Here is a 24955-nt window from a genome sequence, read left to right on the forward strand (position 1 = left end):
ACATTTATTTGAGCATGAGCTTTCGTGAGCTACAGCTCACTTCATCGGATGTATTCAGTGGAAAATACAGTGGGGAGATTTATGTACACAGAGAACATGAAACAATGGGTGTTACCATACACACTGTAAGGAAAGCGATCATTTAAGTTGAGCTAATACCAGCAGGGGGGATGGGGGGGGAGAAAACCTTTTTTAGTGATAATCAAGGTGGGCCATTTCCAGCAGTTGACAAGAACGTCTGAGGAACAGTGGCGGGGTGGGGGGGAAATAAACAGGGGGAAATAGTTTTACTTTGTGTAATGACCCATCCACTCCCAGTCTCTATTCAAGCCTAAGTTAATTGTATCCAGTTTGCAAATTAATTCCAATTCAGCAGTCTCTCGTTGGAGTCTGTTTTTGAAGTCTTTTTGTTGTAATATTGCGACTTTTAGGTCTGTAATCGAGTGACCAGAGAGACTGAAGTGTCCTCCAACTGGTTTATGAATGTTATAATTCTTGACTGAATTTATTGAATGAATATTAATCTCATCTGATTTGTGTCCATTTATTCTTTTATGTAGAGACTGTCCAGTTTGGCCAATGTACGTGGCAGAGGGGCATTGCTGGCACATGATGGCATATATCACATTGGTAGATGTGCAGGTGAACGAGCCTCTGATAGTGTGGCTGATGTGATTAGGCCCTTTGATGGTGTCTCCTGAATAGATATGTGGACACAATTGGCAACGGGCTTTGTTGCAAGGATAGGTTCCTGGGTTAGTGGTTCTGTTGTGTGGTATGTGGTTGCTGGTGAGTATTTGCTTCAGGTTGGGGGGCTGTCTGTAAGCAAGGACTGGCCTGTCTCCCAAGATCTGTGAGAGTGATGGGTCGTCCTTCAGGATAGGTTGTCAATCCTTGATGATGCGTTGGAGAGGTTTTAGTTGGGGGCTGAAGGTGACGGCTAATGGCGTTCTGTTATTTTCTTTGTTGGGCCTGTCCTGTAGTAGGTGACTTCTGGGTACTCTTCTGGCTCTGTCAATCTGTTTCTTCACTTCAGCAGGTGGGTATTGTAGTTGTAAGAATGCTTGACAGAAATCTTGTAGGTGTTTGTCTCTGTCTGAGGGGTTGGAGCAAATGCAGTTGTATCGTAGAGCTTGGCTGTAGACAATGGATCATGTGGTATGGTCTGGGTGAAAACTGGAGGCATGTAGGTAGGAATAGCAGTCAGTAGGTTTCCAGTATAGGGTGGTGTTTATGTGACCATCGCTTATTAGCACCGTAGTGTCCAGGAAGTGGATCTCTTGTGTGGACTGGTCCAGGCTGAGGTTGATGGTGGGATGGAAATTGTTGAAATCATTACACAAGGTAAAACTATTTTCCCATGTTTATTCCCGCCCCCCGTTCCTCAGACGTTCTTGTCAACTGTTGGAAATGGCCCACCTTGATTATCACTACAAAAGGTTTTCTTCCCCCCTCCCCCACCCCCGGCTCTCATGCTGGTATTAGCTCATCTTAAGTGATCACTCTCCTTACAGTGTGTATGATAACACCCATTGTTTCATGTTCTCTGTGTATATAAATCTCCCCACTGTATTTTCCACTGAATGCATCCGATGAAGTGAGCTGTAGCTCACGAAAGCTTATGCTCTAATAAATTGGTTAGTCTCTAAGGTGCCACAAGTACTCCTTTTCTTTTTGAGAATACAGACTAACACGGCTGCTACTCTGAAACTTACCATTCCGTTGTTCACTCTGCTTGTGTGCTAGAGCCCTTCTCCCACCCTGGGTCTGGTCTAGTTCAACTGCTAGCTCTTCCTGGTGGGGCTGTCTACCACTCTGTGTTTGTATAGTGCCTAGCACAGGGGTGGGCAAACTGCGGCCTGCAGGCTGGATCTGGCCTGCCAGTCATTTTAATCCAGCCCTTGAGCTCCCACTGGGGAGCAGGGTCTGGGGCTTGCCCCACTCCGGCGCTCCAGCTGGGGAACAGGGTCAGGGGCCATTCCACACGGCTCCCAGAAGCAATGGAATGGCCCCCTTCCAGCTCCTATGCATAGGGGCAGCCAGGGGGCTCCACTCTGCACGCTGCCCCTGCCACAAGTGCCACCCCCGCATCTCCCATTGGCCAGGAACCACGGCCAACAGGAGTTGCAGGGGCGGTGCCTGCAGACAGGGCAGCATGCAGAGCCACGTGGCCATGCCTCCGCATAGGACCTGGAGAAGGGACGTGCTGCTGCTTCCGGGAGCCACTTGAGGTAAGTGCCACCCGGAGCCTGCACTCCTGAGCCTCCAGCCACACTCCAACCCCCTGCCCCAGCCCTGATCCCCCTCCTGCCCTCCAAACCACTCAATCCCAGCTCGGAGCACCCTCCTGCACCCGAAACCCCTCATCCCGAGCCCCACCCCAGAGCCCACATCCCCAGCCGGAGCCCTCACCTCCCCACACCCCAAGCCCCTGCCCCAGCCCTGATCCCCCTCCCACTCTCCGAACCCCTTGATCCCAGCCTGGAGCACCCTCCTGCATCCCAAACCCATCATCCCTAGCCCCACCCCAGAGCCCACACCCCCAGCCAGAGCACCCTCCTACACCCCAAACTCCTCATCCCCAGTGTAACAATGCTGCCTCTGGTGGGACCCAACTGAGAGTATCAATTCAGAACAAATTGCTTAGAGCAGGGCAGTTACAGCCCCGGGCTGGTGGTTCTTCACCTCTAAGGCACACCAAACCAGCCAAACAGAGAGGACTTCGGTCTCACCCCACTGGCTAACCATAAGTCACACAACCAATTCCCTTAGACACTCCAGTTTCCCAGTATCACCACCAGTGCCACTCATTACGGGGATGAATGGTTATGAAAACCAATACCCCCGTAAAAGAAGAAAGGTTCTCCCGATCCCAAAGGACCAAGCCGCAGACCCAGGTCAATATACAAATCAGATCTTACCCACAAATCATGCTGTTGCCAATCCTTTAGAATCTAAAATCTAAAGGTTTATTCATAAAAAGAAAGAAATATAGATGAGAGCTAGAATTGGTTAAATTGAATCAATTACATACAGTAATGGCAAAGTTCTTGGTTCAGGCTTGTAGCAGTGATGGAATAAACTACAGGTTCAAATCAAGTCTCTGGAGTACAACCACGGTTGGGATGAGTCATTCAGTCCTTTGTTCAGAGCTTCAGTTTGTAACAAGGTTTCTCCAGAGGTCAGAAGCAGGACTGAAGACAAAATGGAGGGGTTTTCAGGGCCTTTTATATTCTCTGCACGTGGAAGTCACATGTCCATGCATGACTCAGTTCTTTGCAGGCCAATGCCATTGTTTACATGTTAGTTTGAACGTTCCCAGGAAAGCTCAGATGTGGATTGGTGTCTCCCAAAGTCCATTGTCAGTTAAGTGTTTCTTGATTGGGTACTTACTGAGAATAGTCCTTTCTTAAGAAGCTGACCAGATGCTTCACTGAGGCTACTTAGAATCAAAACATATTGAGATACAAGTATATAGCCAATATTCATAACTTCAAATACAAAAACGATACACACATACAGACAGCATAATCATAACCAGCAAATCATAACCTTTTCATAGACACCTTACTGGACAACCTTTGTACAATATTTGCTGCAAATATATAACAGTGGTTGCAACAATGATCTATACGGTCACAGTTTACATCAATAACATCATACCCAGCCCCACCCCAGAGCACACATCCCTAACCGGAGCCCTCCCCCACGTCCCAGCCCAGAACCGCCTCCCATACCTTCAACTCCTGCTTTCTGGCCCCACCCCAAATCCCACACCCCCAACCAGAGCCCTCACTCCCCTTCCACACCCCAACCCCAATTTTGTGAGTATTCATGGCCCGCCATACAATTTCTATTCCCAGATGTGGCGTTTAGTCCAAAAAGTTTGCCCACCCCTGGCCTCAGGCACTGCTGTAACAACTAAGCAGATGAAGAAAAGCAGCAGTGGAGTGAAACATGATTTTTCCTTTCTACACGAGTGGTTTGCATTAGTACAGCTACACTGGAGGTTGTAACCGAGGCCGATCCCCAGCGGGGCAAGGCCTTCTTTCCACTAACCACAGAAATGCAGGAGGAGTCTCTCAGCCGTGCTTTGAGCCCACAGGGAAACTCCCCCCGCAAGAGCTGTGCTAGAAAAAAGGCCAGGCCTGTGTCAGGAGGGTGGAACAGCCTGATGCATATTGCTCAGGACAAACCCTCCAGCCCTCAGGCAAAACAGAAGCATCTCCCCTTTGGGCGTGTGCTGTGCTCAAATGTGCAACTCAGCCCCTGGTTCTGGTCTTGACTCCTGCACTGTGCGGATGCATCTCACAGTCGTGGCTTGCTCTACAGTGGTTGTTAGTTGCCCACTTTCTCTCAAGCTGTGCCTTGTCTTTTTCTCCCTCTCCATTTCTCCTTCCTACTGTCTCTTTCATTCCCTCCCCTCTTTCCCATCCATCTTCACTCATATGACTTCTTTCCCCTTCTCTTTTCCCTTTTCCCCTTTTCTCTCCTTCCCCCTTTCTCACCTCCATCCTGTCTCCTTCTCCCTACTCCCTCATTCCCTGTCTCCTTCCCACCCTTCTGTCTCCTTCCCTATTGCCAAGGCCTATGTGAAACACTAAATTAAACTTTATCTACAGTGAACCCATCCCACTCTGATTGCCTGTCAATCAAACCCTAAAAATGAGAGGAACATTTCCCCTCACCTTCAAGGTGAGAGATTTTAAATTGTGTTATTAATTAAACATCACCACAAAAAAGTGCCTCATTAGAGCCCTTGTCTCTGTCTCTGCATGACAGTCTGTGTCTGTCCTTTCCTTTTCATCTGTCTCTCGCTAACAGCAGAACTTGGATGTGGGAATGTAAAACAGCAATCTTGCCGTTCACAGTCCCTCTCGCTGTGGAGAAATGATATTCTTAGGCGGTTGAGTAGTGTGCATCATTCTTTTTGTTGGTTTCAGAGCAGCAGCTGTGTTAGTCTGTATCCTCAAAAAGAAAAGGATGCATCCGTTGTAGCTCACGGAAGCTTATGCTCAGATAAATTTGTTAGTCTCTAAGGTGTCACAAGTACTCCTGTTCTTTTTGTTGTTGCATTCACAAGGCAGCAGCCAGAGCAATGACTGAAGAGCATGAAGTTTTACAGCAGCCTCGGTGTGCAATACTCTCTTGAAAGTGCTCTTGCAAGGGAGCTTATCACTTTAGATAAGCTATTACCAGCCGGACAGTGGGGTGGGAGGAGGTATTGTTTCATGGTCTCTGTGTGTATATAATGTCTTCTGCAGTTTCCATGGTATGCATCCGATGAAGTGAGCTGTAGCTCACGAAAGCTCATGCTCAAATAAATTGGTTAGTCTCTAAGGTGCCACAAGTACTCCTTTTCTTTTTGCAAATACAGACTAACACGGCTGTTACTCTGAAACCTGTCAATTTTGGGAGTGACAGTGTATTCCAGGCAGGAAGCCATCAACCAGTTGCCAGTTCCTTGTGGATAACCCACCACTAGCTCTGCAGCCAAAGCTCATTGTAGCTGTTGACATGGTCAGCCCATCTCCTGTGAAAATGTCCTGTACTTTCATCCAGGGTAAATGTCTCATGCAGCTGTTAGCCTGCTGGGTCAGTAAAAGGACTGATTTCTTTTGCAGTTAGCAACAAGACAGATGGAGAAGCCAGCCCCTTAAAGGAGGCAGAGACAAAAGAGGATGAGGAGAAAGAGAAGAAGAAACGGAAGAAGGAGAAAAGTTCAGAGACGGGCAAAGCGATGGTGCCTCACAGCTCCATGTTTATCTTCAGCACAACAAACCCGTGAGATATTCTTTGGTCTTTGTACCGGAATAACTGAGCCCTGGAGAAGGGAAGGATCTGATGGGTCAGGGTCTTGTAGGTTTTTACCATTAGCCAGTTGGGTCTCTGGAGGAGCTGGGGAAGCCTGAGCCAGCATTGGGGCCCCCTACTTGCACCCCACCAACTTTCTGTATTTGCTGCTGCTTCCTCAGCTCCAGGGGGGCAGGAGCAATACTGGCCCAGGCTCCCTCACCCACCTGCTCAGCTACCGCAGCAACCTCAGATGGCCAGCTGGCTTCAGCAACACAACAGGGCTGGGAGATGCATGAGCAGCCTGATGCTTGCTACCCCTGAAGCCATACAGGGGTAGAGCTCAGCTCCTGCCGGTGCATGGACTCCTTGTGACTCCAGCTGCCCAGCTCCTACAATGCCTGGCTCCATTCCATTCATCCCCCCAACGTGCGCATTGTGATCTTTAATTACATTTTCATTGACTGTTTTTTCCACAGAAGATCCCTGCCTGATTCAATGCACAGGGGGCCAAATTAAGGTTGCACAGGCAACCACAAATCTGGCATTTCCTAATTCTGAGTGCAACCGAACCAGTGACCGTTTAATGCAGTTTTTTGTGTGTAACCTTGTCTAAGACCTGGGTAATGTAGACGCACAGCTATTGATTGCTCTGAACTGTTTCTCCTGCAGAGTGCGGCGGGCCTGCCATTACATCGTGAACCTGCGCTACTTCGAGATGTGCATCCTCCTGGTGATTGCCGCGAGCAGCATTGCCCTGGCAGCAGAGGACCCTGTCCTGACTAACTCAGATAGGAATAAAGTGATTGCACGCTTTCTTACTCATCTCCCCGCCCCCTCCTGACCAATCCATCAGCTGTGCTCAGAACAAAGTGGGGAGAGGAGGAAGAGCATTTGTACTTGCTAACTTGTCTTGCTCCTTTGCAGAGTGGTAGCAGATGGCATGCTGGGATATATTCCCCAGCATCCTCTTTGCTACTGCACGTGCCCATCCACGACACCCACAATCCTGCCTCAGCGTCAAGTTCAGAACTACAAACCCTCAGAGTAACCAGATGCTCACGTATCATTTCTAAACCTGGCACCCGTTAGCGTGCTGTTAGAGAGAGGGAGATCTGAAGTCTAGGAATATGTGTGGAGGCCTCAGAGTCAGCTGGGAGAGAAAGATACAACTGGGTACCAAGGGTCAGGAAGGGCGGATGTTTGATGGGAGAGGATATGGTGTCAGGCCAGAGAAGGAAATAGGGTGGTTGAGGCAGGCTGGTGGTACTTGTCCGATGTGATGGATAGGTGAACTGAGGCTGCCCAAGAACTAATGCGTGATCATTATCCCACTGTGAAATCCTGGGGGCAACAAAGCACCTGTGGTTTTCCCCATGACATAGCAAGGTAAGGTTGGCACTATATCTTTGCCTGTAACTGACTCGCCTAGTGTATTGCATGGTAAAACTGCAGAGCCTGGCCTCCAGTAGGAAGTACAGCGAGATAGCGAGCGCATGTGACTTTCCTGCAGTAAACTGCACTTTTTCTTAACAGCGAAGACATAGCCTGAGTTGGGCTGGGGGATGTCAAGGTTAAAGGAAAGGAGACTGAGTGAGGGGCTATGCCGCGAGATGGTCACAGGAACAGCGTGAACAGAGGCCGGTGGTTTGATAGGGCTCACAAGAAAGAGAGGGAGCAGGACAGAGACGACCGTTGCTGTGACGTGACCGTTGCTGTGACGTGGGTCTCATCTTATCACATCACGTCATCCAGCAGGAGGGAGGCTAGGAAAAAGGTTTTGTGTTGATTTGTCCAAGGAAAATTGAATCGGGGGCTCGGTTGTTGAATGAGAAATCACAGTTTGTTCTGGTGTTATTGTAGCCGGTATTTTGTGGCAATGTAATGGGTGTGTTACGTCTGTCAGTTCCTGGAGGACAAGCTGTTGATCTGATCTCACCTGCACTTAAGCAGCCTGGGTGCATTGACAGACCAACCAGACTGAGCAGGGGATGAAAGCACAGACCAGCCTTGGTTACTTTGTAAGCCACGTAGAATGGCCTCACGCCTAGAACGGAGGGGCCCTTCTAGGAGTGCCTACCTGAAACCAGCCATTCGTGCTCCATGGGGCAGAACCAGAGTTGGAATTTAGCAAGCTGGGATGGCAAATCCTTACTTGTCTCTGTTGTTGGTGACACAGACTGCACAGGAAAAGTGAGTCAGGAAGCTGGCATTAGTGAATCTCAGCTCAGGTGAGCCAGTCAGTCACTGCCCCGAGGATACCATGTCACAGTAGTCAAATCGTCCCCTTTCTACTGATGTTCATGCAGGCAGAAATTCATCCCTTTGCAGAGTGTCAGCCCAAAGGCGGTGCAGGATCTAAGACGTCTTTGGAGGGACATAAGAGGACGCACACCTGGTGCTGACCCTGCACAGCAGTGAATTTCACCCCCAGCTAGCAGAGTGGCGGGGCGCTGCCCCTTTAACAGGAGAAGGGAGGGTTTGCAGAAGAGGAGGAAGGAATCTGAAGTCAGTGCTGTGTCAGGAGCAGCAGGGAGCCCTGGAGTGGGCAGCGAGGGAAGATTAATGGGAGGCAGAGTGAAGTGGGGGAGCAGAGCAGGGCCAGAAGTGAATGGAAGTGGGGGAGGGGAAGGATGAGCGTGCTCCCAGTTATTTCTCACTGCGCTGCAGGGACACGGAGGGTTTGCATTCCTGTTGCACTGGTCTGAGTTAAAAATCAAAGCAGCGTTTGCTACTGCCCAGGTCACTGGAAATCCTCCTTAGCTACCCCCAGCGCTGAATGATTTCTAGACCCAGTGGCTGCGATGGGTTAGCTCTGGCGGGGTACATGAGCTGGGGGGAGGCGACAATGCTAGTGGAACAGAGGGCTTTACCTGCAGGGGTGGGAACTGGGCATCCCAGCCACAAGTCTCTGCAGAGAGGCCTCCAGCTTCTCCTGGCTGAGACAGAAAGGCACCCAAGATTTTATAGCATAGGTAGCGGCTTGATGAATGGCCAGGAAGTTTTCATGGGATACCTGGATTACGTTTCTGGCTGTGCCGTGCTCCTGGGTAATAGGCTCTTTCCTAGCTTGGCTCCAGGACAAGAATGTAGGCCCTTTTTTTGATTTTCAGTGGTGGAGGAGTTAATGTGCGTCCCTAGGAGGGTGCACGAGTGAGCCCAGGGCGTGCAGCCTGAGGGGATGTTCCTCACAAACACCCACTGCCTCTGCTCTGTCTTCGCAGGTCCTGAGGTATTTTGACTACGTTTTCACGGGTGTCTTCACCTTTGAGATGATTATAAAGGTAAGAGAATCACTCGGAGGAGCTCCCAAAGGCTTGTGTAGGTGTGCTGAAGAAGGGAGCGGGAAGACGGGCGTGCATTGCTTTCCCAACAGGGTCCCCTTAAATTACAGCTGTTTCCTTAGTGCTGCCACCTGCTGGCTAGCAGAGAGGCTGTCAGGGCTGTCCCGCAGGCTGCTGCTCTACCTGTGCAAAATTCTGCCCAACATATTTGGTCAGAAGAAAGTAAATGAGGGTAGCTGTCACTTTAATCCCTGGAGCCGCCCAGATCCGTTCCTATGCCTCGCCCTGTCACTGCCTGGCGTGCGGAACTGCCGGCTGTGCCGTGCTGTTGGAGGTGAGGGGACTCCAGGCAGCGGAGCTTAGCCCTGAACCGTCTCTCCCTTAGCGCCGAGTGAGCCTGGCAAGGTCAGGCAGAGTGGGGAGGAGAAGGGGGGCTGTTGGCACAGTCTCAATTTACAGTGACTTCCTCGTTGTGAGTAGAAATTGTCTGAGCATTATCGCGAACAGAATGCGAAATCACAGCTTGGGGTTAGTTCTGTCTTAAATTTGGATTAAAAAAACCCCCTTTGTGGAACCTCCTCCACATCCTGACCCGATTGCATCCCAACAAGACAGAGGCAGTGAGACGCAGTGGGTAGAGCACTGGACTGGGGTACAGGAGTCTTGGGTTCTATTCGTAGCTAGGCCACTAGCCTGCTCGGTGATGTTAGGCAAGTCACCTCCCTCCCTCTGCCTCAGTTTCCCCATCTGTAAAATGGGGATAATGTTCCTGACCTCCTTTGTGAAGCGCTTTGAGACCTACTGATGAAATGTGCTATATAGGCACTGCTTGTTGTTGTGTTGTTATTACTGGCCACCTCTTGAATTCCATAGGGCTGAGTTTGTGTGGTGCTCCTCTAAGGACTTAGGGCCAGGATTTCTACACTTGGGTGCCTAGAGTTAGGCCCCTTAATCCAAAGGTGACCAGATGTCCCAATTTTATAGGGACAGTCCTGATATTCGGGGCTTTTTCTTATATAGGCGCTTATTACCCTCCACCCCCATCCTAGTTTTTCACACTTGCTACCTGGTCAACCTACTTAATCCATATTTAGGCAACTGAATAAGCCTGATGTTCAGAGGTGCTGAGCTCCCATTGACATCAGTGGGAGTTGAGTGTTCTGCACCTCTGATGACCAGGCCGCTTATGTAGGTACAAGATGGCCCAGGAGCAGGTGTCCCAGGTGCAGCCCCCTGCAGCTTCAGCTCAGCAGAGTCCAAGGGCTGGTCAACCATGATGCTCCCTGAAGTCAATGGGACCAGTGGGGTGCTCAGCAACCCTGCAAATCTGGCCACTTGTGGGGCGGTTTTTACTTGATGGTGCTAAGTGAAGTATTTACTGCCTGTGTTTTCATCCCTTCCCTGCAGATGATAGACCAGGGCTTGATCCTGCAGGATGGCTCTTACTTCCGAGATCTCTGGAATATCCTGGATTTCATCGTGGTAGTCGGGGCACTGGTGGCTTTCGCCTTGGCGTAAGTGGCTGTCTCCCATTTTACGCTGCCTTCCCAGGGAGGTGTGTCGAGTCGCTCTTGGCGGGGCGAGCTTAGGATGGCAGCAAGAGCCAGCTGCGTTTTTCTTGTGAATCCATTCCTCCTTCGGTCTCCTTCACTTTCTGAATACCTCCCATTCCCTTGGCAGTCCACAGTCACACTGCAGAGACAGAATCTTACGAGCCTGGCCCGACCGCCCAGCAACGCAGCTGCTGGCTTCTCCCTGTCAGCGTTGGTGGGGACGTCAGCCAGGGACATCAGCCTCGGACGTGGAAGAAAGGAGGAGGCAGAGGGGGGAAGAAGGAAGGAGAGCAGGGCTCGCAGAGATGGAGTTAGGCATCTGCTAATTATACCTACGGTGGACAGAGGTGACACAAGTACGGTGTGAGGCAGAGCTGGTACTGGCAAACAAACACTTAGTCCCATGCAGTGATAACATCCGCTGGCCAGTTCCCATCACACTCCTCCTGGTGGAGGGGAGGGCATTTCCCTCAGGATATGCTACAGGTTTGTGCTCCTCATTAAAGATAGCAGCACAACTGGCTGTTTTAGCCCCTTTGTCCTCTGTACCACCAGCTGCATTATCAGGGACATGCTAGGAGCAGTACATTAGCCAGCAGGGACAGGCCGGTTCCAAGGGGCAGGAAGTTCTGCAGTTCCTTAGCTTCGCCTTGATCGGCATTCTCCGTTTTCAGGTGCAGGCTTGTGGCATGCAGTTTCTCAATCTCAGAGGGGTATGGCGTGAGGACTGGCTTGCCATTTAAAAGCCATTCGGAGCAGGAGAGATGCTTTGCACTTAGCACACAGTGTGGGTGGGGGAAGAACCGGACATGCTGACCTTCCTGAACACGCAGAAGCCAAGTGGTTGCAACCTAGACTGTTACCAAGGCGATGGGACTACGACACCAGGATGGCACTGCCCTGCTTATTCTGTGCGTTGGGACGGGGACAGAGAACAGGAGCATACCTGCTCCTCAGGCTGACCTCATCAGGGCCTCGCCCCAGTCAATGAGGATCTGGCTTTTTTCCTTCTGTTTCCAAGGGAGATATTTGGGGGTTGGAATTAATTTCTACCGATTTGCCCAGCCCCCTCCCTCCCATTGAGTGAGGACATGCGGTGTCATCTCAGTGAGGGGCTGGGCTGTACTTCCATGGGAAGGATGGGGGTGGGTATCTAGGGGCTCTGAGCCCATGGTGATGGGCACAGTAGAAGAAGAATTTCAGAGAAGGACGTCTCGAGGGCCAATGATCCTGCTGAGCAGTGTCTGCTCAGTGCTCAGGTACCTCCTGAGAAGGGAAGGAGCAGAGAGCAGGGTCCTGTGTGCCAGCATGCTGTGAGTTTGTCATGTTGTTGTTCTTTCTTTGTGCCTTTGAAACGTGCGCTCGTGGCTTTAGTGCTGGTGGAAGGGGAGGGACTGACAGTCGTGGAGAGCGAAGCCCTCTGTTTGTCCACAGCTCAGGTACTGTGCAGGGGGCCTCAGGGATCCTGAGGCCTGAGGTCACTTGATGGATTATGGGCCATAATCCATCACTCCCCTTTCTGCGTGTCACTTTTCCCGCTCCCCCGGCACATACACCTGCTCATTCTCGCTCCCTCTCTCTCACTGGCTCATGCACTTGCTCTTGCTCTCTCTCTCACACTCTCTGGTCCTTTCAGTCATGGCTCTCTCTTTGCCAAGAGCCCTGGAGAATTCAGCTGGCTCTGCATCTGACCAGGTTAGCTCATGCACCTGTGGACCCAACCAGAAAGTGAAGCGGGGGAATGAGGTCAGCCCTCTGGGACCTACCTGGTGCCATATCTTGGGGATTGAGCCAGGCTGCCAGGTGACTGAGCAGGTGCTCTGCTAGGTGGGGATATGACTCTGACTCCTTGTATAGTCTTCAGGTGATTTAGAGTCAGCCATACCACAGGAGCTGTATAGTGGCTCTATCAGGTGGGTAGAAAATACAGGTCTTCCTGCCTCCTGTCCAGGTTCTCTCTCTTGTGGAGATTGAACTCATACTCATTTGAGCTACTATTCTGGCTGTGGCTCCGCACAGGATAGCTGCTTGTACTGGGGATACCAGCAATTAAGGACAGGCTACGCAGCTCGAGGGATAGGTAGTAGGGTAATGGAGCCTTCCATGTCTTGGTTGCCATTCAGATCCAGGCTAATAGTTACTGAAAGTTCTTACCATCTGCTGGCTGTTGGTGGCTTCTCAGGCCATTTCCCAATGGACAAGTGTCTGCATCATGAAAACCACCGCCACAATTAGCACTAACCGACCCCCGGGTTTTCAGCCTCAACAGAAAGATAAAGATTGATTGAATGGCATATGGTGACTATGCTGCTCTCACCCACATTGGTGGTCCTTCTTGGTCAGTTTGGGGCCCATCAGCAGGGCAATGTGGGGGAGCTTGCATTGTCACCACGTGGGCTGTGCTTGTTCTGTGGCTAAACAGAACTTCAGTCTGCAGAGCTGTCAGCCTGACACTGTCACCAGCACATTCTCTCCCTCCCACCAACCCAGACATTGCCCAGGTTCTGTCCCCAGTGTTTTGCAGACCCACCTGGCTTCCTCAGTGACTGGCAACTGGCTCCTTTACAACTATGGCCATCTCTAAGAAGGGGAATCTATCTTTTGGCATTGGGGAGCAGCTGAATTCTCAATGGAAAGCATTCTATCCATTGGTTTAGACACTCAAAATTCCAACACAGAGAAGGCCCACATGCCTTCATGTATGTTTGCAACAAACATATATGTTGCCCTACGTAGTAGTGCTAGATATATAGATCAGTAGCTGCTTACACCATGTACAAGAGCACTTTATAATGTAAACCTGCAAATTTTTCCTGGGGCAGTTGTCTCCTGTTTTTGAAGAATGATCTGATGCTCATAACCTTGGGTAGGGAAAGAAGAGAAGAATTGCCTCAGCATAATGACGGCTGCTCCTTTGTGATTTCCAATCGGCTTTTACATTATAAAGCATTTATAAGAACACCTGTCTCTCCTTTGGATTGCCTGTCCCCTCCTCAGCCTGGTGGGTGGAGCTTTTTCTCTGGCACTGGGCACTGCCAGGCATTGGCACCTTCTGCTGCCATCCTCTGTTCCTGTGGAGATGCAGAATGTTCACCAACTATAAATGTCCATAGCTGCCTGCCTTGCTCCATTGTGGTTTCAAGGAGAAGTGCCTTCCAGGTTGCTCTTGAATTCACTTTTCTTTTCCCTGGATGATCTTCTTTGTGTGGAATTTGGTTTTCACACAGGGGCCATGCACCCCTCTCCGTCGTCCACCTTTGCTTTTTGTGGGAGCAAAACAAAGGCACACAGCCTTGGACTTTCTGGGTATTTGCACATCTAGCTGGGTTACTGCCATGCTATTTGTGAAGAAGGGGCTGTCTTACGGCCTTGCTGTATATTTGTGGCGACCCATAACACTAAGTCTGCGGGTGATGTCAGTCTGTTATGTTTGTTATCAGTCGCAATGTGGTAGAGTCCTGAAATCGGGAGACTTGAGCTTAGTGAGTGAGAGATGGAACACTGAATCCAGGTGGGCGGGAGGCGGGGAGAGGAGGTTGGCATGTATAGAATATCCTTACAAAGGTATGTCATCACCTTCAGCATTTCTCATGGGAAAAAACGCTAGAACACTCATGGAGTATTTGAATGTTCTGTAAATTTGTACAAGCTTTGACACCTTCTCTTCATTCAGGGAAGTTTGCCCTGGGATGCTCCCCTATGGTTGTGGAATCAGTAAAGTGTATCTGATGCAATCCAATGGGCACAAGGCCAGATGTCAGAAGAATGGCTTCTCTAGATACACAGCATTCAGTCTATTGTTTGATGGCGCACACTTGACACAAAATAGCCATGCAATCCTTGTGTAGTTCTTGTGAGGTTTCCAAAGAAATAGCCACAGCCCGGTTGTTATTAAAAACTAATCCAGACAAACCCAGATCTGTAAAGCCACAAATCCATAGATCACCTGCTACTTCACCATGTCACCTAAAACTCTGGTATGCCATCACAGAGAGCAGCCATCTCAATGCCTCTTACTCAAACTCTGCCTGGAGAGCTAATGTGTCTAACTAAATGTAGCCTACATAAACTTCCCAACATACCTGCAAAGGTCTCTGTTTAATAAATAATAATAATAATAATAATAATAAATTAATAATAACTAAATACACTGCTAGGTATTGTCTCCCCTCATGCTCTTAATAGGTATTATGTAAACTAGCAGCACTCATTTGCAGCTTTACATGTTCACCAAAGGTGGCGATAGCCATTTCTACAATATTATAAAAGATTGAGCCCCCATACTTCTTGAGAGTGGGGAGCTCGAGCCATGGTCCTGTCAGTCCTCTCATTAATTTGGCCCTGAACAGCTGGGATAGAAGCAAGTCTTTCCATCCCTTGGTAGTAGCAGGTCTGAGTTCTCTTGGAGTTATGAGCAAACAGCACTATCCTAACACCCAGCATGGAAGAACTTTCAGTACTGTCTCTAGAAACAATGTCAGAATAACATTAATGGTGCAAGTTGTGTGTTTTTTTAGGTTGGATTAAAGCCCTAGTCAAAGCGAGGCCAAGTGTAAATAGCTACAGAGCAAATCTCCACATAGAACTGCTAATATATCTTAATCCTAACCTGCAGCACCTGTTGATATGCTCTTCATCTTCTCTCATACCTCACCTGCACCCTGATAATACTAATAATATAGAGCCCTATTTATGCAAACAAACCCAGTTTATACTAAACCCATGTTTAGACAAGTCAAAATAAAGGCTCTGTTTTTCCATCACTGGGAATATAATAGTTAACAGACCACATCTAACTTTATCTTTAAACTATTCCATTAGCTCAGGATTTTGGACAATGGCTGGGAACTGCTTCTAAATATCCAGGGCAGAGTGATTTTAAAAAGTGTGTTGCTTCATCAGACTTTCTCCTACTTCACAGTCGTGCTCAGACTGGCCTCAGCAGATATCTAGCAGGGACTTGGCTCAAATAAATATGGGGAGCCCTTGGATGAATCACCAAGGCACAGTCAATTTGCTCTTTGACAAGAACTGGAGACGCTACTCCAGGCTGTCACCTCTGGGTTAGAGTGCTGTAATACTTTGTGGCCTCACAGAAGAATGGTGCACAGACTCCTGCACTCCCAAAAAAACTCCCCAGAGGTTTCTGGAATTTTCATGTGCCCTTGGCAGGGCTAGCAGCGAGCAGCGCTCCCTCAGAGGAGTGGCACGCCAAGAGTGCTGAGTGTGTGCGGAAATTCCAGAAACCTCTGGGCAGTTTTTTTGGGCATGCGGGAGTCTGTGCAGCATTTTTCTGTGAGGCCACAAAGTATTACAGCGCACTAACCCAGAGGTGACAGTCTGGAGTAGCGTCTCCAGTTCTTGTCAGCTTGCAGGAAAAAACAGAGCCTACCTGCCCCATCTGCTGTGGCATCAGAGGGTAGACACCAAAGCAAGCTGTGGACAGGTTTCTATCAGCGTTCCAGGCCTACCAGGAGGCCTCACTCATACGGGAAGAAACTCCCATCATCTGCTGCTAATCAACAAATTTATCAATGAAAGTTTATTTACTAACATGAAGCAGCATTTTAAAGCCAAATTGTGGGTCTCCCAATCCGATTCCTTTGAAAACAAAAGAAGCGTATTTGTTTTGATGGTTGGGGATGAGCCATAGTCCTGAGAAGTCTCCTCATGAAACTCACTGCATGAAACTCTGCCTGTGCAACCATTTGCTAATGTCAGAGTGAGCCTCCTTCCCAGGCCAGGGCAGGAGAGGAGCAGTAAGGCATAAACCATTGGAAATTCCCATAGAAAGGATGGTTAAGGCACAAGACTGTGACTTGAGACCTGGGTTCAGTTCCTGGCTCTGCCACTGACTTTCTGTGTGACTTGGGGCAAATCACTTTTTCTGTGCCTCAGTTCCCCATCTGTGAAATAGGGAGACTGATACTTAACCAACACCCCCGTGAGGGAGGGATGTGAAGAGCTTCGTTACTATGGTGATTGAGGGTGGTGGTAAGTCTCATAGAAAAGCTGATTCATAATAGACCATGTGTGTAGGTGATGGGTCAGGGTCACAAGGCCCTGAAAACCACTGTTACAGAGATAAAACCTGTAATTAGAAACTAACAAAACCTTCAGTGCCTACAGAGTTCAGGTGAACCTAAAGGACACCTGTCTGAATCTAAATCCAAGCCAGAACTAGTGCTCAGAGACAGAGCTCCCAGCATATGCTTCCTGGTAGTAGTGCCAATGTAGAGGAAACGCAGAGGTGGGAATCTTCATACAAACTGCCGTTTGGTTAACCTGGATTTCACCTAATTTTATTCCACTGCAAATCTAATGGTCAGTCGGCTAAACGGCCTCCAGCAAATCCTGGTCCATTTAGAGCAGAGGTGGGCAAACTACGGATGTGGCCCGCGGGACCCTCCTGCCCGGCCCTTAAGCTCCTGGCCTGAGAGGCTAGCCCCGGCCTCTCCCCTGCTCTTCCCCCTCCCCCGCAGCCTCAGCTCACTGTGCCGGCAGCGCAATGCTCTGGGCGGCAGGGCTGCAAGCTCCTGGGGCAGCGCAGCTGCAGAGCCCGGCCTGACCCGGTGCTCTGTGCTGTGCGGTGCGTGGCTGGCTCCAGCCGGGCGGCACGGCCGCCAGCCACTGGTGCTCCAGGCAGCGCGGTAAGGGGGCAGGGAGCAGGGGGGGTTGGATAGAGGGCAGAGGAGTTTGGGGTGGTGGTCAGGGTGGATAGGGGTTGGGGCGGTCAGAGGGCGGGGAACAGAGGGGTTGAATGGGGGCAGGGATCCCGGGGGGCAGTCAGGAAGGAGAGAGGGGGTTGGATGGGGCAGCGGGGGGCAGTCAGGGGCAGGGGATCTGGGGGCGGTCAGGTGACAGGGAGCAGGGGGAGTGGTGGATGGAGCAGGAGTTCTGGGGGCAGTCAGGGGACAGAGAGAAGGGGTGGTTGGATAGGGCAGGGATCCCAGGGAAACAGTCAGGAATGAGAGGAGGGGTTCGATGGGGCAGTAGCAAACAGTCAGGGGCAGGGAGGAGTCCGGGGCCGGTGAGGGGAAGTGGAGTGTGGTGGGGTGGATGGGGCAGGAGTCCCAGAGGAGCCATCAGAGGACAGGGAACGGGGGGTGGATGGGGCAGGGGTCCCGGGGGGGCTGTCAGGGGACAAGAAGCAGGGAACAGGGTGGATAGGGGGCCACACAGCCTCCCCTAACTGGCCCTCCTTACAATTTTGGAAACTCAATGTGGCCCTGAGGCCAAAAAGTTTGTCTGCCCCTGGTTTAGAGATAACACGATAACCAGCTACATTCTCAGCAACATTCTGCTCATATCAAAGACCAATTTTCTAACCAACAGGGGAGAAGCCTGGCACAACAGCAGTTCCAGAGAGACCACAGCTCCAGTGAATCCCCACAGTCAAACCTTTAGCTTAGTTATTTTATATATATAGTCTCCAAAGTATATAATGCTCCATATACATGTCCTTCAGGGACCAGACTGGGATGACTACCACATTCATTTCATGTTCTGTCTATTTTGTTCAGATAGGACACGGGTAGGGCTTGTGCCCATTGTGTCATCCAGAATACCACGCTCCTCTGGCTTCTCTTGTAATAGTGACCACACCTCAGCTACAAATCAACTTCCTCTTCTCATCCAAATTTAGAGTATGTTCATCAGGATTAGGAGAGGGGGGTAGCTCCAGGTTAGTCCTTCCTGATTTCCCATGGAGAAGAGGTTAATGTCTGGAATTGTGGTTCCTGGTAAAGGAAATCTTCTTAATGGTACCGTGGATATACAGATTGCTTTTTAAATTCAGGTTGGGTTGAGTTTGGGTGAGGGGGTGGGGGAGAGGGGGCGGCAAGCAAAACATGTCCTTGTAGTGCTGAAATGTGTAGAATATCAGAATGCCAAGGCTGTGAGACGGGCTTGTGATTCCACTCTAATGCAGATCTCGTTCCCTGTCATCCTTGGCTCTCTTTCTCTCTTGGATTTTCTTATCTTCTCTGTTTTCTCCCCACCTATTGTTCGTTTTTGTTTTGCTGCTGCCTGACTGGATCACCCACAGGAATACATTGGGGTAATTATACTGTTTGATTCTCTTTGGGGTTACAAGCCAGGGAAAATGGACTTCTGGGGAAGCTGGTTTGTCTGTCTGTGTAACTGAAGTTTTCTTATCCCATATGACTTCCTGCCTACATTTGTCCTTTCCACCTTGCAAAGTCATCAGCACTTCACGCTAAGGAAGTAAAGACGGAAAGACGTGGAGTGGGGTGGGGAAATCAAAATTGTGTGGGTGCACACATCAGAACATTGTAAAGGATGCAAGTTCTGTGCCCTGTACTCAATCTTTCCAGCTGTGACTATCAGGGCTCAATGAACTGGGCCTCAGATGGAACATCACCAGGTGTATATGTGAGATCCTCACAAGGAGAGAGAGAGGGGTTTTTATTCCAAGATAGATAGAAGAACACACAGAACTCTGTGTGTGTGTGTGTGTGTGTTGGAAATAAACACACAGTGGAGATCGATGAAGAGTACCATGTCCGTGGTACATTAGGAAGCCATGGTTATATGCCCTATCCTTCTTTTTTCATAAAGCAGTAGCAGATGCTACCCCAATCAGAGGGATCAGTTGGCCGAGCTTTCAAAACCTTGCATTCTGCTGTTTGGACTGTTCCATGTTCAAGTGGTAGAAGGCGGAGTGAATTATCACCTTCAACTGGGTGGCATAGACCAGCATAGCTCCAGAATCAGGTCCTGTATGTTTAATTTTGGACCCCAGAATGAAAAGAAACCTGAAGATCGTTTCCAAAAACATTTGAGTTCCTTTCCTTTGGGAAAAGTGGTTGATAACATTGTTCGCAGGGGCCACTAGTCAAAATGCTTGTGAGCCAGCCTGTAACTTTCCTAGAAGTATTGTCTGGGAACCGTGTGGTAATAGAGTGTCTTGTGGAAGAGACTCCCATGTTCTCACTGAAGAAATAGCACTGTTCAGTCATCGGTGTTCATGTTAGAGCAGAGTAACACATGATGGTTTTAGTTCCGTTGGCCGTTTTAAAGGGCCACTGTCTGTATGTGCACCCCTTGTGTTTTAGACACACGAGACAATGCTGCATGAAATGCAGCTGGAATTGCTGAGTCTTACCAACGCCCAGGTTAAAACTATGGAGAGTTCTACATGCTTTTCACCAGGCACTGTAAATCCCTCTCCGGCAGCCCCTTTCCGTGGTCTCAGCAGGGACAGAGGGAGAAGATCCCTGACATCCCTTAATTCTCCCACATCTCAGGCAAGGATCACAAGCCCCAACAGACCTGGGCTTTCCACCTACACTTTGCCATCTTCTGTGGAAATCTTGTGGCTAGCTAGCTCTTCTTCTCCCACTGACTTTTCAGGGATGCCTATATGACCTGTCCCCCTCCCCATTCTGCTTCAGAGAAAGGAACAAGTCAAACACTTTTCCTTTCTCACTCCTTGCAAATCCTTAGCAGGTAAATTCAGGAAATAGGTGCTTTGCCCTATCCTTTTCCATCCTGCAGCAATAGGAATGAGAAATGATCCTCCAGTCCCACTTTATGCTGCTTCACACTGCCCTTTACCTTGGTCTGGGGCTGAGACCTCCAGGGTGCACTCGGCTATTGGCGTTTCAGTCCCAGAATAAAGCAAAGGGCGGTGCACAGCAATAGGGTCTGAGCACCATTTTCTGGTCCCACTGTGAAATGCTTGTCTTACTGAGCATTTGGCAAGAGCTGGCTTGTCTTGCCATTGCTCCACCTTCCTGAAGAAGGAGGATCAGGGTAGGATCTGACAGTTGCCCCTGAAAAGCTCCTAAGGGCCACCAAGGTTTCCGCGCTCCTCCCCCCAGCAGATACCAAAAGATCAGGAGGAAGCCTGTTTGGAGATGGTGATCCAGGACCTGCCAAGCCAAAAGAAACCTGAGACAAGGCAAAATCTTCCTGATTTCACATTTTGGGCCTAACCCTAAACTCCCCAAGCTTTGTTGAAACCCCTCACGAGCTCTTGGTTTCATGAGAAAAAGCTCACACAGTCCGAGTGTAATATGTCAGCCACTGACAGCTAGATGTTCCCCCCCAATCCCTTTCACAGCCTATTCCTCATGAGGAGAACATCTCACCGGGGGACCCTCACGCTGCTGGGTTGAGAAAATGGGCTGCAAGTTTGCCTTCCAAATAAAAAATTGTCTGTCTCCCAAAAGCTTTATAAAAAATCGGAGGTGAAAATTGCACAAGCAGCGCCACAGGCCAGGAGAGTCTGATAAATACTTCCGGGAATGGCCTCGATGTGTTGAAAGATCTCCCACAGAGTAACGGTGGTGCCAGAGCATGAAGTGGGTTAATCCCAATGTTTGTGCAGTTGCTTTAAATGGGGTATTTGTGGTGGTGTACTGTTATTGAAGAGTATTAATTAGTGGTTTTCTTTGCATCTGTTTATGGTTGGGTCTGTTATTGTGCTTTCTATTGTATTAACCCTTACAAAAGGAGCCGTGCAATTAGAAGTACCCTCTGTCATAAGTCTCCTTCTAGAGGTTTTCAAGTACAGCAGATGGATGCACAATGTACTGAAAGCCTTGTATATTTTACCAATACAAAATAAGATTCTGATTGTTCTCAGATCACAATAGTGGTAGCTACCTGCCTTGGTTTTGGGGTTTGGGGTTTTTTTTTTTTAAAATCACAGTTTAAATCAGGGTTTTAACAGCATTTCCCTTCACAAAAATCTGTTTTTTCCTTATAACCATAGTATTAAGTTATGCTATAGATTACCTGTCAGACTGATTAGGGAAAGCATTCCTCAGCCCAGCAAGCCACAGCTAATAGTAGGCTAGTTAATGGGAGTGTGCCCAGGTTTTTCAGCCATGAAACAACTGAGGACATGGCCTAAGCTTTTCTAGGATTTTCTTGTGGGACAGAGAAGGCTGATACTAGAGATGAGAGCAATAGAAAAATCTATGCTAGATACCAGTAGATAGAGCACTTTGCCAACAAAGGAAATTTGCATTCTTCTATTTTGTACATTATTGTTGTTGTAGAGATGTAATTTTCTTACAGCAGAAGCAATTTTTTTAAAATTGCAACATTGGTGGCATTTTGTTCTTCACGTTTGCAAATAGCACAGAGCGGAGAAAGCGTTTGCATTAGGAAAACAAACTCAGACCTGCCAGGCAGCATGAGTTTATGACACCACAGGAATGCTGCGTGGTGTGGTGCCTTTGAAACAGATGGCCCAGCACAGCGAAAGTGTTGGATCACCTGCTTTAACCTTGTTACCTCAGTCTTTCTCACAATAACAAGATTTGCTACTGAAGTTGATCCTCATTGAAGAGGGAATGCACTAAAGCTGATGTTGAGCTTAGTGGTCTGCTTGCCTTCCTCTGATCCAGAGAGTCCTAATTTTTCATTAACAAACACTTTCAGTATGTGTTTTGAACACTCATTGCTTCTGGAGGCAGGTACAGCCCCACAGATGCTAATAGATTGACACCTGCTCTCACCTAGGCTGCCTGTGGCCCTAGATTTCTCATGTGTCCCTGTTTTGGGAAGTAGTGAAAGCTGTTAAATATCTCCAATGAGTTCCTCCCAAACTCTGGAAGTTTATTACCTCTCTTTGTTTTGTTTTTGGGTGTGTGTGCCTCCTTCCAACTCTGTAGGACCAACAAAGGCCGGGATATCAAAACCATTAAGTCTCTGCGTGTGCTTCGGGTCTTGAGGCCTCTGAAGACCATCAAGCGTTTGCCCAAACTCAAGGTAATGCTTAAAATTCTCTGTCCTCGGTTCTGTTTATCGCCAGGTTCAGACAGAATCTTGGTGAGGTAATAATCAGAGAGTGTCCCCCAATGTAGAAGAGAGATCCTTCCTCTTTCCTCTCTCATTGTATTTGAATTCCAGCCGACAGAATGAGGACCAATTCCCGGTTAGAAATAGATAGAGTAGTGCTTGCACTTTATATCAATTGCCTTTCATTCCCAAACCTCAAAGAAATCAACAAACCGTACAGGTTGATTTACAGGTCTCCTACAAACTCAGTCTTCAGTCGTGGCACCTTACTAATAATAGACGGCTTAAGTTTCATATATGGATACTCAGTCATGTAAAGCAGGTGTGGATTCTTAAATGCCCGTTTGATGTGGGACTGGAGAACCTTGTTTCAGCACCCACAATATACAGGAATCATTTAACCTGCCACTGCAATGAAAAATAGCCTCAACACGAGCCCCCAGATCCTGGATGCTGACACTGGTAGGCTGATCGAACCTCCAGACCTGGATCCCTCCACCAACCAACTTTGGAAAAACTCAGCTCTTGATTTAAAGGTCTGTCTTTAGATCCCACCAAGGCCGCTTGGGCTCCTTTTGCACTGAGAATTGTTCCTTTTTCAGCATTGCTGGTCGTTCTGATGCTTCCACGAGGCTGGCTGAAGTATCTCTCACACCCCCTCCAGTTCTGGCTTAATTAGTGTGGCGGAATCCAGAATAGAGTCCAGAATACTGCAATGGAGCCTGCATGAAGCGGAGACAAAATAAAACAAAATACTCCCTTGCAAGAGTGAACTCACAGAGCCCGATTTTTAAAGTCAGCTTTCACCTGCTGCAAGTGATAGCACAGAGGTCTACCTATCTGATTTGCCAGCACAGGTAGGCCGGCAGAGGTCCAAAGCGTTCATTTGCTCTGGCAATTATTACTACTTTGTATGACCGTAGTGTCTAGTACAGTCATGGACTAGGACCCTGCTGTGCTAGGTGCTGCACAAACAGAGAACAAAAAGACAAGCCCAACTGCACTGGAGTTTTCACACCCTGGGTTGGTCACAGGACACATACATGGAAACTTGAGTTTTAAAAAACCCAAGGCTGATAGTATACTGAAAGCAGCTGAATGCTTTTACATTAATGACTTATTTAAAAAGTGTACTCTGTTGAGAGTAAGCCTTCTCGAGGTTATTTCCGAAAAGCATATTTTACAAAACAGCAGCGTTCTTTTATCTGAAATCCCTGGTAAGAATGATCACGCTGAAAGAGTAAACATCTAGTGCAAGTAAGGTTATGGATCTCTGCCTGCAGTTCTTTATTCCTCAGGCCTACCTGCCATACAGGACAGTGTCTCTCAATTGTAATTAGAGATATCCAGTCTGTCTTCTTGTTGGAGGTGAGGCTAAATAAATAAGTGTTCACTAACTGTTCTTAAGTACTGCTAATTGTACTGTGGTGCCTTGTATCCTGCCCTGAGACATGGTTGTGAAGAACCTTTTTATGGTATAAATATCCTTTGTGCCCGTTGGGGCAATGCTTTCCCATAAGTGATTTTGGGATGTTCTGGTCATTTATAAAATAGCCTATTCTGCCTGGGACAGTGTCTGCCTCTGGCAACCTTTTCCTACCAGGAATGAGTCACATCTCCTCAAATGTCCTTTTTAGGTAGCTTTGGTCCCACCCTCTGACAAAATACATAGGTTCTCCATGGTGAATCATGCCATTGGGTTTGCATTCTCCTGCAGGCTGTCTTTGACTGTGTAGTGACTTCCCTGAAGAATGTCTTCAACATACTTATCGTCTACAAGCTCTTCATGTTCATCTTCGCAGTCATCGCTGTCCAGCTCTTCAAGGGCAAATTTTTCTACTGTACGGACAGCTCTAAGGACACAGAGAAGGATTGCATGTAGGTACACTGTGCAGCATGCATGATCCAGTCTGCTTCCCGTGTGAAAACATCCACTCCTGCCCGTGGTGTGGAGAGAAGTAGATACATGAAGGACTAGTAGTGAAAACTCTGGTCTTTCACCCCCTCAGATGCTTGGGGTATGAAGTAAGTCCTTGGTCATGGGTTGGAGCCACTCCTCATTTCCCAGGGAATCAAAGCCACAAAGCATTGTTTAAAGGGCTAGTACAGATGTCTGGACTCGGTGAGGGCTGAATTCCTTTCTCATCCTTTAAGTGAAATTTTGCTGCGTTTCAGAGCATGGTCCCTGCCATTCCGGGGGGAAGGCCACTGTGGGATCAGTAATGGAAGGCCTGTCTTTAAATGAACAGTGAGCTTCCCATCTCACTTAAAGACAGACTGGTCTCCTCAAGCCAGAGCTGTGCTTCCTTCGCTCCAAGGGCAGCTCCTGCACTATCACTGCTGCTTTCTAGCACATTTTTCAATTAAAAATTCCATGGGGAAAAAACTGATTCTGAATTGCTGCCCTGTTCAAAATGTTCACATTAACTCCTGTGATGGGCTAAGAATCTGGAGGTGCAGCTGCCTGAAGAATCACATGAGCTCTGAACTCTCCTTCTGCCACATTCTGTGTTACAAGCTCAACCTACCAGCTCTCCCTTTTTCCTTCTC

At 48.7% G+C, this 24955-nt stretch overlaps 1 protein-coding gene across 8 annotated transcripts in view; it reads left to right on the forward strand.

The window, feature by feature from the left end:
• The window catches only part of CACNA1E (calcium voltage-gated channel subunit alpha1 E), a 331342-nt gene that overhangs the window by 250562 nt on the left and 55825 nt on the right, over nucleotides 1–24955 (forward strand). For 6 of the 8 annotated variants that reach the window (XM_075131514.1, XM_075131513.1, XM_075131520.1 and 3 more), the window contains 7 exons: nucleotides 5625–5784; nucleotides 6466–6595; nucleotides 9018–9077; nucleotides 10485–10591; nucleotides 18678–18689; nucleotides 22279–22375; nucleotides 24123–24283. In XM_075131514.1, the coding sequence (XP_074987615.1) occupies nucleotides 5625–5784; nucleotides 6466–6595; nucleotides 9018–9077; nucleotides 10485–10591; nucleotides 18678–18689; nucleotides 22279–22375; nucleotides 24123–24283 (727 nt within the window). The remainder of the gene's footprint in view (nucleotides 1–5624; nucleotides 5785–6465; nucleotides 6596–9017; nucleotides 9078–10484; nucleotides 10592–18677; nucleotides 18690–22278; nucleotides 22376–24122; nucleotides 24284–24955) is intronic. The other 2 variants (XM_075131516.1, XM_075131515.1) reach the window with 1 other exon arrangement.

Source organism: Caretta caretta, chromosome 8 (genome assembly GCF_965140235.1).
Source record: "Caretta caretta isolate rCarCar2 chromosome 8, rCarCar1.hap1, whole genome shotgun sequence".
Lineage (NCBI taxonomy): Eukaryota > Metazoa > Chordata > Testudines > Cheloniidae > Caretta > Caretta caretta.